Genomic DNA, 16,548 nt, shown 5'->3' with positions numbered 1-16,548 from the left:
CTCCACCTTCACCAGATTAAAGTATTGACATTAACAACAAAAAAAGTTACTGTCAATCTAACAGGTCAAAAAACAAATAAAAACAACTTCTAACATAAATTTCGAGAATGGATATCTTAACCTGTTAACTGCCTAAGAGAAGTCCTTCAGGAAGGGGTCCCCCTCTTTCCACAAGGCTGTTTCTACAGAATATACACGTTAGAAAATCACCAAACAGAAGTCAACACAAAGTAGACTATTCACATCTAGTGAAAGTTGCTCAGTCGTGTCCGACTCTTTGAGACCCCATGGACTATACAATCCATGAAATTCTCCAGGCCAGAACACTCGAGTGGGTAGCCGTTCCCTTCTCTAGGGGATCTTCCCGACCCAGGAATCGAACCAGGGTCTCCTGCATTGCAGGCGGATTCTTTACCAGCTGAGCTATCTAATGTACTTTTAAAGGCAAACGAAAGATGATGAAAAACGTAATGCCAAGCACTTCAGTTAGGAACCTCCTACGAAAGTGAAAGTGTTAGTCGCTCACTTATGCTCGACTCTTTGAGACCCCATGGACTGCAGCCCACCAGGCTCCTCTGTCCATGGGATTTTCCAGGCAAGGATACTAGAGTGGTTTGCCATTTCCTTCTCCAGAGGATTTTCCCTACCCAGGGATCAAACCTCGGTCTCCTGCACTGCAGGCAGATGCTTTACCATCTGAGCCACCACAGTCGCAAAAAATTCTGGCAATAAATATGGTAGAGGGGGTAGAATTTATATGCACTACATTCACAAAAGAAGATCTGATCTTTCGCACATCTTCATGCACAACATTTAAGGAATTAGTGTTACATCTCAGACAGGATAATTTTCCACTTTGCAGTTAGACAATGGGGTAAATCAAGTTGTGTAAACCAGAGTCAGTGACTGACTGCTCTTTTATGGTTAATGAAGTGGAAATTAAGGAGAGAAATAAAAGTAAGGAGGAAAGGTGAGGGAGTTTTACTTCTCTCTTGTAGAAAGTTCTGGTGTAGAGTAAAGGCAGTTGTCTATAGGGTTAGATATTTGCTTAGTAGGAGTGAGTTGGCAGGCCACAGCTCCTCAGAGGTTCACATCCACTCTTTCACCTGCAAATATCTTCTAGTAGCATATATAGTGATTTCTATACTTAGATTAAAATACTGCTCATTTTCACTGTTTTCAAAAAGTGTCCAGCTCTTTGTGACCCCATGGAGTCCATGGGGATTCTCCAGGCCAAAATACTGGAGTGGGTAGCCATTCCCTTCTCCAGGGAATCTTCCCAACCCGTGGATCGAACCCAGATCTCCCACATTGCAGGCAGATTCTTTACCAAAATTCTGTAAAACAATTATCCTTCAATTAAAAAAATAAATTTAAAAAGTATACTACTTAGCACTTCTAAAAATTAAGTTTCTGAAATGATTATGTTAAATAAGAGAAATATGAATTAAAGTATGAAGTATTTCTTAATCATCAAATTGGCAAAAATAGCAAAGTCTGCCATGTTGGTGAAGTTGTGAGGAAACAGGCACTCTCATAATTTGGTGGCTAAAATGCAAAACAGCTAATTGACAGGCATTTTAGCAATTTAACAAAATTACAAATGTATTTACCCTTTAACCCACTAATCTCACTTCTGAGAATTTACCCTACCAATAATCAATATACTAATGTACATATAAAACAGGCAAGTTCAAAGTTAATCACAGCAACATTATTTGAGATAGCAAAGAATTGTAAACCCTTTATGTTTCCAGCAATAGAAGACTGATTAAGTAAACTACAGTACAGTTCATAGTATTGTACACAGAATACTATGTGCCTGTAAATGAAGAATGAGAAACTCCTGGCTTTGATACAGAAAGATCTCCAGAATGTAGTTATGTGAGAGGAAGTCAGGTATAGAACATATACAGCATGCTACTTTTAAAATATGAAATGAGGCAAATAAAGAATATTTATTCATATACATGCTTGCATTTGAAGAAACACTAGGATACACAAGAAACTAATAAAAGTGGTTACCTAAAGGGACTGAGGGGATAGGTGGATGAGGACAGGAGTGAGAATGTGACTTTTCAATGTATACCTTTCTATATAGTTTTGATTTTTGAACCATGTGAATATATAGCTATGCCAAAAAATTCAATTTGAAGAAAAAATGTCCATGTTAAAACAGAATGCAAAATTACATATACACTACAATCACAACTATGTAAAACTATTATGTATAGAAGAAAAGAAATTTTTAAAATGTCCTAGAATGCTTACAGTAATTGTCTTTAGGTGGCAGGGATACATGTCGCTTTTTCTTCCTTTTCTTCTGTGCATTTTTTTTAAAAAAAAATTATTCGAGTATAGCTGCTTCACAATGTTGTCTTATTTTCTGCTGTATAGCAAACTGAATCAGCCATGCATATACATATATTCCTTCCCCTCTTTTTTTGGTTTCTATGAATTTTCCATGTTATCTATAAGTATATATTTATTCACAGGGGAAAATGCTTCAGTTTTTTAAATGTTTCTATTCATAATGTACTCTACTCAATAAGTGACTTCTGGTTCTTAGAATCCTAATGTTCGACATAGAGAATAAAATAAGAAAAAAAAAACAACACACTTACGAAGAGAGCACTATGGCAACAGCATCATTGAGGACACTTTCACCAAAAAGAAGTGCATAGAGTTCAACATCAACTTGAAGCTCGTGGAATATGGCAAGAACAGTCACTAGCAAGTAGAAAGAGTCACAGGAATATTAAGACATTACAAATATAACATATTTCCCTCCATAGATAATCATACTAGTTATTTGGAAATTCCTTTCTTCATCTCAGAATTCAATCCTAACAAACATTCATACCATATTAAAGATTCAGTAATTTTATGTCAATATTTTTCTTTTCCCTAACCGTGTACCTGTAATATCTCCTTCCTTTTTCTAACAGTCAAAAATAACCTTGGAGGACTGAGTTGGCCTACATTCTTTATGCAAATGCTAATAATCTTGCCTTGTACATTTCTTTCCCATAAAAAATACATTCAGAATTTCTTACAGACCAGGTGATTAATCTTTGATAAAGAAGACTATTACAAAAAGCATTTCCTGCTGCAAACTTCATTTTTTCCTTGGAGCCTTATAACTCACTTCTATTTGACTTGTAAATTTCAAGCATACCAGCTTAGCAGAGACAGTGGGAAATGAAAACACGAGTTTGGTTTCCGGTTGGCATAAAATTTATGACCAGAATTACAGCTGCTATATTTAACTTAATAAGAGGACAACTATCAGGCTATTTCAGCTTGAGAGGGAAAAAAAAACAAAAACAAAAAAACCTTCTCTTAGAAAACCATTACATGAGAATTCTTAGAAAATCAGAGGAGACTGAAGTTGCATTGTAACTTTAATTGCTGAGTCACGTACAGCTCACTTGCTAGATAAACTCAAGCAAACATGAAAGATTATTACAACCAGAGTTGGGAGAACCTCTTCAAATGCCAACTAAAAAACAGGAAGCTTGTACTTTAAAAGATAAAGTGTCCACTGCAAAGCATTTCATCCGGAATATCCTGATATCAAAGCTAACCAAGAGAAGGCAAAAAGGAGGGCTGGAACAATGCTGTAAAATTTTAAAAAGAACCTATGGCTCCCCCTTCTATCAAGTGAACAACTGCAAAATAATAGAATTATTATAGGGGTAAATACCTATATAACTCAGAAGAAATATAACCATTCAGCTTTATATAAGCAAAACAGTTCTGCGTGAGCCATCCAGGCAATACTCCCACTAAAACAAAACCAGAAGTTTTAAGTAATGTAGCCAGTCCAACTGACTGAGATTTCTCCTAGACTTTGAAAAGTTGAGGACTTTGCTTCCAGTAAGAGAATATGGAGAACAGAGACCACTAGCTTCCTGCAAAAACCATCCCATCTTCATACTGATAATGGGAATAGCTACAAACAACAAGGGGGCAGTCTCGACTGTCTTTAAGGAGGTGATTTGCTTTTCAGTTTTAAAAATGCCAGACTACAAAAATGCCTCTCTAAAATGTCCTCTGAGCTCTTAAAATCATTTCTTACAGAGTATAGAGCATATTTTCCCACATTCTATAATGCCCTGTGTTATCAGAGTTAACACAGGAATTCAGAGATAAACTTTGATTATGCTGGATGATAATTAAAGAAGATAATTAACTTACAAGGTCAAAGAGTAAAACGAAACAAACCTACCAAGAAAACAAAATCTAGTAAAAGAAAACTTGCGTCCTTAGTTCAAAAAATGCAATCTCTGCTCTTATCCCTACATCGTCAGCCTAAACATGCTCTAAATTCTTAATTTGAATGTAGCTGTGAAGATCACCAATATTATATCAGGAAAACTACAGTCTAACTCATCTAACTCAATACAACAAAATTCACTGTCATGTCACGATAATATCAAAACTACTCCATAATCAGAAAGCCAATTTTCTAAAAATAGCTCTTTAATATATATTACAACCCACCAATGGCCCCAAATCACACTTGTTTGTATAATGGCCTTCTAACAGTCATTTTAGAACAATTTTTCTTACTCTTAAATTCAGATTAGCTAAATGTCAACAGATTTTTAGGGATCTGTTTTCTAGAAGCTTGAAAGGAAATGTATCATCATTGCCCATTCTTAACTAATACAGTTTGTCTTCTATACCCTGTCACCTGGGATAGAGACCAACCTAAAATTCTTGAAGGAAATGCTTTACGGTCCTCATCTAAAAAGCATCAAATTGTGGACCAGTATTAGGACATATAATAAAGAGGAAAAAAATTGTGTGTTTAAGCCAAAAGGATCCATGAATTTTGTTTTTTCCTTCCACAACTGGAAAGTATAGCAAGATGGGGAATACCTAATACTGAATTCTACACCTCAAAGCAAGAAATACATGCACATGTGTTGTTGAAAAAACACTGTACACCTTAAGTACTCAAGCTCCATATTCATGTAAAACATACCTGGATCAGTTGCTGATACGATGGCACCAAACAGCAGGCAATCTGTAAAGTAGAAATCTCCGGCAAGTTGTCCAGTTACTTTCATCAGTGTAACACAGCCATACATTATTGATCTGTTCAATAAACATATGTCTACTTTAGAAAAAACATCAACTGCGAAAGAAGTTAGAATACAGTAAGAATAAGACAGGTCTACTATTAGTACTTTGTGACTAAACCCGCATTTACTGCATGTCATTTAAATATCGTAATGCCTTAGCCTTAAGGAAAATTCAAAGAACTTATTACCTATATGAATACATTTTACTACAAAAGTCCTTAGACACATTCAAGAATACAATATTGCAGAAGTCAAATATGCATTATTTTAAAATTATAATTTGAAGGCTAAAAGTGTTTTAAGCTTCAAATACTCACCCAATTACAAAACAAGAAATTGCAGTTCCAAGAAAAGCGTATGCTAGGATTGACCCAAGGTTTCGAAAGAAATGTCTCTGATAGGAAAAAAGTTTTACTGTGTTAGAATATTCACCAATTATTTTTAAAAGAAAAGGTTTCATATTCTAGTGTACTATGCTAATATTAAATGCATTATCCATTAAAAGAAATAACTAAGAGAGACTTCGTACAGGCATTAAATTCAGCATCTCAAAAGGATCAGGAGAGGGAGAAGCGAGGGGTGAGCTGGCCATTTCTGAGCGGCAGCGATAGTAAAGCCCGTAGAGTGTAAGGGTGTTCAAAGCATATGAAATACAAAAGCACTTACTCTTTTCAGGCTATATCCTGCATAAAATATGATAGGAGGAAGTAATATGTTGAAAAATACTTCTGGATCAAAAGTAACCTGTTAAAATAAAGAGTTCTTTTAGATGAATTCGCTCAGAAGATTTCTTATTACACTATGAAATGAGCAAAAAGAAAAAAAGATTAAATGTTAAACTGGTGAAAGGCAAGAACAGTACCATTGTGGTAACTGAAAAATATTTCATACAGGATAGCTGGTGTTCCACTTCTCAACCAAATGACAAGGAGATAGCATTGGAACAATCAGTTACATCCTATCTATGCAAAGTAGGTTAAAATGATAGTAACACTCTTCAAAATAAGAGAAAGTATGAACATGTCTTTGCTTTAAATAAAAGAGGCCCCAAACTGGTAACATAAAATTTGGGAGTACAGAATTATTGTTGGCAAGAGGAAACAGAGTTCTTGCATAGGTAACATCTCTAAAGGTATATAGCATAATATAAAAAGTTTCTGTACAAATCAGATTTCTAGTCCTGACAGCCCATTCCTTTTACTATCTATTCCCTATAATAATACAGATGTCCCCTTCTGTTCATAAGGCTACAGTAGGATTTGACAAGAACACAGAGCAGCTACACACATAGCCAAGCTAAAAGTTCATTTCCTAGAGCTTTTAAGGAACTAGAATTTTCCACAGGTAGAAAAAAGCTCTAGCTGCAAAGTAAAATTTAAGTTTGTGTGAAATTTTGAAAAGCATTAAAGATGGTCAAAAACACAACCAAGTAGTTGTAAAAGCCAAGTCCTGTCAATGTAGAAAGCAGATGTGGAGGCAAATGGTCAAGGGTGGATGAAAACAGAGATATGAGGCCCTGAGACACGTCAGGATGGGAACTATGAATGGGTCAGGAGAAAGCAGCTCCAGGAATGTCTGAGAGCCAGTAAGACTGAAACCAACCTACATCAAGTTTCATGCACACCATGGTACAGTACCTGATACTCAGGTTGAGGCCCTTATGAATCAAAGAAAGATTAAATTGTGCTCAGTATACAACACAAGGGCATCCCTCCTGGCTCAGTGGGTAAAGAATCCGCCTGCAACGCAGGAGACACAGGAGATGCCCGTTCAATCCCTGAGTTGGGAAGATCCCTGGAGGAGGAAATGGCAACCCACTCCAGTATTCTTGCCTGAAAAATCCCATGGACAGAGGAGCCTGGCAGGCTACAGTCCTACTGGTTGCAAAGAGTCAGATGGGACTGAGTGACTAAGCACTCTACAACACAATCAAGGCAAGAAAGAATTCAAAAAAATATTCATGGAATATTTTAGGTATTATCATATAAATGCTATGTGCTAAAGTACCATAAAACTCCAAGGGCCATAGGCAAATTGAAAGAAATATTTATAAATTCTGCTTAACTCAATACCAGTTACCATTTATTACAACTGTAAACATTACAGAGTGAAACAAAAACAATTACAGTACTTAGTTTCAATCAGAAAATCAAACTGAAGACATGACAACTTCCTTAGCACTGCATTACATTCATTCATTGAGGTTTTAATGCATTTGAAAATACTGATTATTCTAAATATCATTAAAAATTCATTATTTTTCTCCTGAATCACTTTGCTGCTATTATATACTTTTTAAAAAATCCAAAGGTTCTCTTTAATGAAGAACTTACCTTTCTAAGCATTTCATTATCTTGAACGTTATTGAGTTCATGTGAACTAATCTCTCCTTTCAGCGTATACTCATAAAATTTTCCACTAACATTTACCAATAAGGTAGTTGGGCTTGACTGCACTTCACAGCTCAGGGTCACGTTATTCACATCGCTTGGAACGTGAATGCCATATCGAAGCACAAGGCCCACCAAAAGACCTGGAAATAATAAAAGAATAATATAAGCTCTTCTTTCATACAGAAACTACTTCTTGTGTACCCCACACATACCTCTGGATTAATAACAGAAAATCTCTTACGATAGTTTCCTGTAGTTCAAAATTCATTTTTAGACCAAATGCAGTTACATTTTAAAGTCCTACTAAATTCACAAATCTAAGTGTCCAATTTAACTCCAGTGACAGGAGGGGTAAATATCCCTGGGGGTAACAACGCATATTGTATTCCTAGATTAAGATATAAATAAGTGATTAGGAAAGTAACAAAATGAGGAAATACCTTCAGATCATCTGTACACAGTACATGCTCCAAGGTGTCCCAACCTGACAGTATAATTATGTTAGAAATGTGTTTACCATCTCCATCTATTAATACCAATTCACAAGTCCTAACTTCTTGCTATTTTCTTAAGTCATTCCTAAAGCACTGCTGCTGCTGCTGCTAAGTCACTTTAGTCATGTCCGACTCTGTGCGACCCCATAGACGGCAGCCCACCAGGCTTTCCGTCCCTGGGATTCTCCAGGAAAGAACAATGGAGTGGGTTGACATTTCCTTCTCCAATGCATGAAAGTGAAAAGTGAAAGTGAAGTCGCTCAGCCATGTCCGACTCTTAGGGACCCCATGGACTGCAGCCTACCAGGCTCCTCCATCCATGGGATTTTCCAGGCAAGAGTACTGGAGTGGGGTGCCATTGCCTTCTCCTCCTAAAGCACACGGCTGGCCAAATACAATTTTTACAAACTGGAAAGTTAATGTTTGTAGATTGAGTTCTTCTAATACTAAAGGTTCAGATTTTAATTTTAAAATATGTTTCAAAATGAAAACATGGACAGAAGAACTGACTTTGACACTATGATATCAATGTATTATTAGAATTTTACCTGGATCATCATATTGATATTCAGTTATTCACAATGTTCTAAGTACTATAAACCTAGATTGATCAAAAATGTTTAAAAATGACTTTATTGTGATATAACTCAAGTACCACAAAGTTTATCCTTTTAAACTGTACAATTCAGTGGCTTCTAGTATATTCACAAAGTTGTATACTGATCACTACTTTCCAATTTCAAAACATTTTCATTGCTCCAAAAAGAAACCCTAGACCTATTAGCAGTCACTCTCCATTTCCCCCACCCCAACTGCCATCCCCTGACAGCCACTAATCTACTTTTTCTCTAGATAAATCTGCCTATTCCAGATATTTCATATAAATGGAATCCTACAATATGTGACCTTTTATGTCTGGCTTCTTTTCCTTAGCATAATGTTTTCAGGGTTTATCCATGTTGTAGCATATATCAGTGCTTTATTTCTTTTTATGGTCAAATAATGCTTCAGTGTATAGATATACCTCAACTGCAAATTGAACTCAAACATCTGGAACTTTCCTTAACTCTGCTTTAATGGCATTTTACCTTCCTGTCTCCGTCCACTCTAACTGGTCAGTCTTTCTTTTAATATATGTGAATGGACTATTATGCTAAGTAGGCCCACAGGGTTCACAAATGAAAACAAGGTCCCTCCTTCAAGTAGCTCTCAGTCCACTTGGCAAAGGGAGTGGGACATTAGGAAAGTCTTTCCAGAGGTGTCATCTAAGCAAGTAACAAAGTCAGAGAAAATGGTTTCCCAGGTATGAGGACTAGCAGTACATATCCAGTCACGGAAGAGTGAGAAAACATAGCCCATTCAGGGAATCATAAATAGTTCAGGATGGCTGGGATATCAAGTGTCAAGAGTTGAGGTGTGAAAGACTGGCAGGAGCTGAATCACGAAAGACCTTGCATGTTGGGGAAGGGAGTTTAGACTTTATCCTGAAAGCAAATGAAGCCATAGAAAGCCTATAAGCAGGGGCTTGACATCAGATTTCTATTTTAGCATGACTGGTCTAGACTACAGAGGTTCGGGAAGGTCAGATAAGAAGGCCACTGAGGTTATTCAGGCACTAAGAATGCAGGGCCTAATCTAAGACAGCAGAGATAGGGAGAGAGGGAGATTTTTTAGAAAGTATTATCTTGTAAAAGAATTTGGTGACTGAGCAGACTGGGAGCAAGGGAGATGAAAAACTAAGAGGAACCTAAAGTGACTTGGCAACTAGGTGGATAAGCTGGGCCAGTGAGTGAGGCAGGGGACAGATTTCTAGGGGAAATGTGCAGCTTCATTTTGGACATGTTGAGTTTGATGTACCTGTGATACATGCACAGTTGAGTATGTGGGATCTGGACCTCAAGGAAAGGGGAGGGTCTGGACTGGCGATATACACTTGGCAGTCATAAGATGGTTGAAGTCAAGTGCAGAAGGGATTACCTAGGGAGCAAACAAAGTGAGAAGAGGACTATGGATATATGCCCAGAGTTTTATGCCAAAATTAAGGGGCTGGTAGAAGAGAAGAAGACGATGGAGTCTAAGAAAGAAAAGCCACAGGCACAGGAAGAACAGAGGAGGAAGTGATGAAAACTAGTAAATGCTGCAGCAAAGTCAAGGAAGACAAGCATTAAGAAGTGTCAATTGGGTTTGGCAACAAGGAGGTCACAGGTGACCTTGGTAAGAGCAATTTCAGTGAAGTAGTGGAGGCAGAAGCTAGGCCAGAGTGGGGAGTGATAAAGCAGAAATGGGGAGTGCCAGAGCAGTAGTTGGCCGGGAATGGAGGAGGAAGCAGCAGAGATGAAGGATCCTTCTCTTCAACTTATAGTCACATGTAATTTTCTTTTTTTAAATGAGCAACAATGAGAAACTGGTAACCAGTACAATGGCATCGACTCTAAAAAACATTTTAACAAAGATTCAGATATTTGAAACAACATGATGGACATTGAGGGCATTATGCTAAGTGAAATAAGTTGGACAGAGAAAGACAAATACTGTATTCTCTTTTATGTGGAATCTTAAAAAGAATAAAACAAAAAACAAGCTCAATAGATACAAGCTCTGGTGGTTGCCAGAGGCAGGTGGAAAGGGATGGGAGAAATGGGTAATGGGGTATAAATTCATTTAAAATTTAATAAATAATAATTGAAAGATTTGATCTTGCTGTTTAGTCACTAAGTCGTGTCCAATTGTTTTGTGATCCCATAGACTGTAGCCCACCAGGCTCCTCTGTCCATGGGATTTCCCAGGCAAGAATACTGGAGTGGGTTGCCATTTCCTTCTCCAGGGGATCTTCCAACCCAGGGATCAAACCCATGTCTCCTGCACTGGAAGGCAGATTCTTTACCACTAAGCTACCAGGAAAAGATACACTTTGAAAATATTTCACCTCCAAAAAACAAAATTAAAAAGTGATGGCTGGATACTGTGTTTGATAAACATAATCTGGGAGAGAAAAGGTTATCACTCCACAGTCATCCTGTCTATATGATATGGAAATATCTCTTTTTTCTACTATCCCATAAGACCTCCTAATTAAGAGGCTAAGTAGTACTAAGTTGTCCCCTTACACTGATGTACAAAAATCACAGTTAAGCTATTACAAGCAGCAATAATATCAGCATAAATTCTTTCCTTATCCCCAAGCCTAACTATATAAGGAAGAGTACCCACAGGTTCTACTGCACCCCAATCCAATGCTGAAATGTCACTGTGTGTCCTGAGGAGGGCTCAGCACTTGGACAAATCTTATACCCTGGCAGTTAAAACACCAGCAAGGAGAATAATTACTTAGGTTGCAAAAAAATCAGATCTTCTTATTACAGCATCAGACAGCTGAAAAATTAGAATTTCTGTGAATAAAGTTGACAGATCAAGTTAACTTGGGCTCTGTGAAAGGTCAAATCCTAATCATGGAGTTAAGGCAGTTCTCAGTAAAGAGAAAGTACACAAAAGGAGTGCTTTGTTAAGGGGATAAGGCAGAAAATTCTCACTTCCTACACAGAGGCACAAAAAATATTGATATCATGACATTTAAAATTACCACTGTCAGGCAACAAAGTGTACAACCACAAAGAGATATCTTTCACAAGAGACAAGTCCCTCCCTTCCTACACATTCCTGACCCTCTTGTGCTGGAGACCCTCCCAAGGACTGAGGACTCAGGCCCTCTGGACCCAAGGCCCAACCACTGTATGAGTCCCATAGTGGAAACTGGTTTTTTAATGGATTTCAGCACATCCTTCCAGCTTATCATACTAGAAGCCTCTGATAGTCAAAAATATGGAAGAAACTTAAGTATGGCCAAAATTGATAAAGATTTCTACAGGTTAAAAATATATGCATATTTGTATATGTGTGTGTATACATATATAATATTTATCTGCTTCTTGAAGAATGCTGTTAGATTCTGTCTTAAAAGTTAATCCAACTATTATGAATCTGTCACTATTTTCTCATCTATAAAATGGGGATAAATGACTTTCCCAACATTATTTGGCATTGACAAAACCAGAATTAAAATCTGCATTTTCTATTTCCAAAGTCTTTATAATTTTCTTATCACTTCCTGGCTTTCATGTCACTAACTTGTTCTCTGGTGGTTATGTCTCCATTCTCTCACAGGTTTCCCTCACAACTCACTTTAAAACCCCTGTAACTTTAAGTATTAACTCCCTTCATATCTGATCTTATGAAATTTAATATAACATAGTGAAGGAGAAAAAGCACAAGTTTGGAGGGCAGATAGAAGTATCAATTCTGGCTCCATCAAGTTCTAGTCTGTGATTCTACCGTAGATAATCTCTCATTGAACCTCAGTTTCCTCATACGTAGTGATGATAATACTAACATAGTTCGTTTTCATAAATAAGCTTTATCTCTTCGACATGAGGTAATATGTTTTAAGAGGCTAAGAGAATGGGGCTCTGAGGCTGACTGATTGAACTTCATCCTTACAAGTTATGTGACTTCAGGCAGGTCACTGAACCTCCCTGTGCCCCAATTTCCTCATCTGTAAAATGGGAAAGATAATAGTACCCATCTTACAGGGTCATTATGAGGTTTAAATGAGATATCTGGAGACCATCTAGCAGTGTCTAACGTTATAATGCTCAGTAAACACTTCCTATTCAGTCACTAGATTGTAAGTGCTTTGTGGGCAGGGAGGATGACTCATCTGTATTTTCCCATTATGTCTCATACATCAAAGACAATAAATATTTATTGATGAATCACATTAGTTAAACTTGGGACTCTGGATGCTGTAGTTTCAGGCATAATAAGTACTGCTTCCTTGCTTTTTGCTTTTTATACCATCTAAAAGCACACTGCAGTTTTCAGACTTACTAACGGTAACTCACTTTGAAGCTTCTTAAGCAAACTAGCCCAGGGAACAGAACACTTGGGTGCTTCAGCATTGTGTTTGTAACTAGGCTATATTACAATCTAGAAAGTGACCACGTTGGCAATTTAATCTCATTTTCTTTTTTTACCCTTGCTTCTCAAAAAGATAAAGGAGAGGCTTATTTTAAGTAGCATTTTTCCAGGATTTAGGTAGCTAAATCATCAGTGGACTGAATCTTGGTGATCTGGACATTCCCAGAGTAAGAAGTCTTTTCATCTGGAAGTAAAGCTAAAAACTAAAGGTCTTAAAGTACTATATTAACATAATAGCTATAATGGTACAAGTTGTAAGAAAAGGTAAATGGCAGATGGTAATTATGACTAGAAAATGTCCTAATTTTCATGGCACTGAAAGTACTTTGAGCCTCACCTATTCTCAAACTGGATTTGGGAGTTGGTCAGGAGCTGTTCATCCACAGCCCCCGATCACCCATACTGAGAAAATGGGACAGGCTAAAGAATGCCAAGTCATGGCAAATCAACCCGATTTGACACCCAGGTAAATCTCTTTTACTTTATATTCCACAAGAGACACCCTTGTTTTTTCTTCACACAACACCAACACTAAGGTACTCCATCACTTTTTATTAACTTAGAAACATCAGGGAAGGAAATCAGTAATCCCACTTTTCTCCTTTAGCCCAAGAATTAGAGGAGGTTAATGATATCAACTACCAAAGAACAAATGTTGTCAGGGCAATTCTAAGTCTCTATTTGACTTTTGTAAAAAATACTATGTCTGCCTCTTAACTTACAAGACTGAGTCAATTAAAAGAATCATTCTGAGCTTAACCTGAGAAAATGCAGTTATAACAGCAATAATAATGCAATTGAAACTCTCATTTAATGAGCATTTACTTAGGGGTCAGATACTGAGCTAAAAACATTTCTTCCTCACAATAATGCTACTATCATTGTTCCCAATTTATAGATGACAGTGTAAGAAGGTGAACTTGCCCAAGATCACAGAGCTATTGGCACAGCGAAATAGGAACCCAGGTCTGACTCTAAAACATGGGCTAGAAATCACGGTGGTGGTCTGTTTTTGTATGGTACAAGAGCTAAGAATGGCTTTTAAATTTTTAAAGGTTTACAAAAAGAAAAACAAAACAAAACAAACATTTTCACAACACAGAGATTGATGTGATCCACAAAGCTGACAATATTTACTCTGTGGCCCCTTTCAGAAACAATTTGCAGACCTGTGATCTAACCATCTTGAACCACTTTATCATACTCTATAGGAAAGAGGTTACAGTGATCGGTTCCTTATTTTAACACCATAATACTCATTTGGCATTTAATGGAATTTAAGATCCTTTATTTTCTTTATATGACTTGTCTACCCAAGAAAGGTAAGTTCTTTTAAGGTAGGGATCATATATTTCTTTGTATTTTCTGTGCATAACATAGTAAGCTGAGTAGCAAATGTTTGTTGAGGATAGTAAATAAATCACACACTGTTATACAGAGAAATTAAACAGAGATATACAGTTTATCTGACTAACTCAGCTTAAGGAGTGCTGCAAATAGAATACAAAAACATGAAATATGAAAACCACCACCCAATATGTCTAAAATCTAAGAATCTCAGGAAGCAGAGATATTTTGCACACAGGCTTAGAATTTTATTACCTTACAAATGAAAAATAAGTCTGAGTTCCTGCATTTTCCTGATACACACAGCTACCTTTCCTTGCTATGCTACCCTTGAGCTGCACATTCCAGAAGTCTGTATTTACTGGAAAGGGATGGGGGTGGGGGGGTGCGTGGAGAAACGTCTTTTTATGCCAAGGCTTCTCCCACCTATCTGCAAGTCTGAGACACAAAGCTCAACAAGCTCATCAGTTTAAGCCTGTTTCAAATGCAGATAATCTTCACTCATGAACTGCACAGAAAGGACTGTTTATCTGCCCTCTTCTGTTCAGCCATATATCCCCTCCTGGTCATCCTAGATTAAGACAGCAATATGCATCTTTTCCTCTCATGAGTCCCCAGCAGAGGCCAAAATGCCTCTGAGTCTGTGGTTTGATTTGCCCTTCTCCCCTTATGATCAAAAAATAAAGATAAATAAGAAATCTCAAAAAGAAAGCACACTAAGACACAAGAACTGAAGCCATTTACTCAACAATCTGTCAACAACCTTATGCCATCAGCAAGTCACCCATCGCACTGCATATGCGTGGTGCTCCTAATTACTGTTTGGCGGAACTGTTCTGACCATCCTACAGTACAACACGCTGCCGGAAGATCTTTATCTCTTGTCCTTACCTCGGCACGGCCTGAATTAGAAGAGTCAACCATATGTATTCATATCAGATATCACAAGCCTAGTACAATACATCAAGATGTCATCAAAATTGCCCTAAGCCGCCTTCGGCTTCTTTCCCGTTCAGGTTTTTCTCAGCCTCCAAAAGACAGGGCATAGCAAGAGCTGGGTGATGGGGAAAGGTGGACTCTGGCTCCAAGGGAACGCCAGATGCTGAGCAGCAGAGATACTGCTGCAGCTTCAATGGACCTTAAACGAACTGACATCCCAGAGAAATGGATAGCTGGGCTGGCTTCCCCTCCCCCAGTCCTCAACCCAATCCGAGACACCGCACCCACTCCCTTTCCATCCTCAGTCCTGGGTCCCGAGCTCGGTAGGCACAGGCGGAGAGGAGGGGTGCGGAAGAAAAGGGAGGTGGGGTCGGAGGGAAAATGGTGTGGACCGGCAGAGGAAAGGGGGGAGCGAGGCCGAGAAAACGGGGGACGAAGCTTAGGAGAAAATGGGGTGAGGCAGAGAAACGAGGAGTGAAGCAGGAAAAAAAGGGGGCGACGGAGAGAAACGGAGATCCGGGAGAAAGGCGAGGCGGAAAATGGAAGCAGTGGGAAGGGGAGCGGTACGTAGGCCGAGCAGAGCCAAGAGAGGAGGTGAGGCAGCCGGCGGACAGAGAAAGGGGGAGCGCCCGGGGCAGACACGGGGTTGAGACACTTGCCATAAATCATAGCCAGGCCGGTTTCGTGCAGGAAGCGGGCCCGGCGGTGCTTGAAGAGCCATATCGTGAGAATGGTAAGCGTGAGCAGCAGGATGAAGATGAGCAGGTTGGCGCTGTCCTGCCGGTGGCTCTCCTCAGCTTGCTTCTCTGACACGATTTCCTCGTCCATGGCTCTCGCTTCTCCGCCAGCGCCGTCCGAAGCCCCGGCCCAGCCAAAGACGCCCACTGCGAGAAGTAACCAGAGCGGCCGCGTAAGCCGGCGGGCCCGGGGGCCGCCGCCGTCGACGCCGCGGCGGAGGGCCGCCCGCAGCCAGCCGCGTCGAGCCATGACTCCCCCCACCGCCCGCCCCGCTCCTCACCCGCAGCCGCCCGCGGTCGGACCACTCCCCGAGGGCTCACGGGAAAGGGGCGGGGCCCCAGGGAAGCCGTCGGAGCGCGCGCCGCCGCCGCCGCCGCCGCTGCCGCTCTTAAAGCGGACGCGCCACTCCCAGCTCGCTGGGCCCTATGACTTTGGCCTTCTGTCCCCCGCCACATCAGCTTCCCCCCAGGCTCCGCTGCCAGGGAATGAAAGGCCGTCGAATCTAGTCCACCGCCTTCTGGAAAAGAAACCTGGGTTCAGCGTAATCAAAGCAGTGGCAGATTGCGCTCA

General features: G+C 39.3%; 1 protein-coding gene across 2 annotated transcripts in view; it reads right to left on the bottom strand.

Moving 5' to 3' along the window:
- SLC9A6 (solute carrier family 9 member A6) overlaps nt 1-16,335 on the bottom strand; it is a 50,742-nt gene extending 34,407 nt beyond the window's left edge. Inside the window, exons 1-7 of one of the 2 annotated variants that reach the window (XM_061408453.1) lie at nt 16,259-16,335; nt 15,900-16,124; nt 7,427-7,626; nt 5,760-5,837; nt 5,411-5,487; nt 4,994-5,106; nt 2,625-2,730 (exon numbers count right to left, since the gene is read on the bottom strand). In XM_061408453.1, coding sequence (XP_061264437.1) covers nt 2,625-2,730; nt 4,994-5,106; nt 5,411-5,487; nt 5,760-5,837; nt 7,427-7,626; nt 15,900-16,068 — 743 coding nt within the window. In that variant the 5' untranslated portion in view covers nt 16,069-16,124; nt 16,259-16,335. The other variant, XM_061408454.1, reaches the window with a different exon arrangement.
- Nucleotides 16,336-16,548: the final 213 nt, after the last annotated feature.

Source organism: Bos javanicus, chromosome X, assembly GCF_032452875.1.
Source record: "Bos javanicus breed banteng chromosome X, ARS-OSU_banteng_1.0, whole genome shotgun sequence".
NCBI classification, from domain to species: Eukaryota; Metazoa; Chordata; class Mammalia; order Artiodactyla; family Bovidae; genus Bos; species Bos javanicus.
Note: the sequence above shows the minus strand (reverse complement) of the source record. Positions and strands in the feature narration are given on the sequence as shown.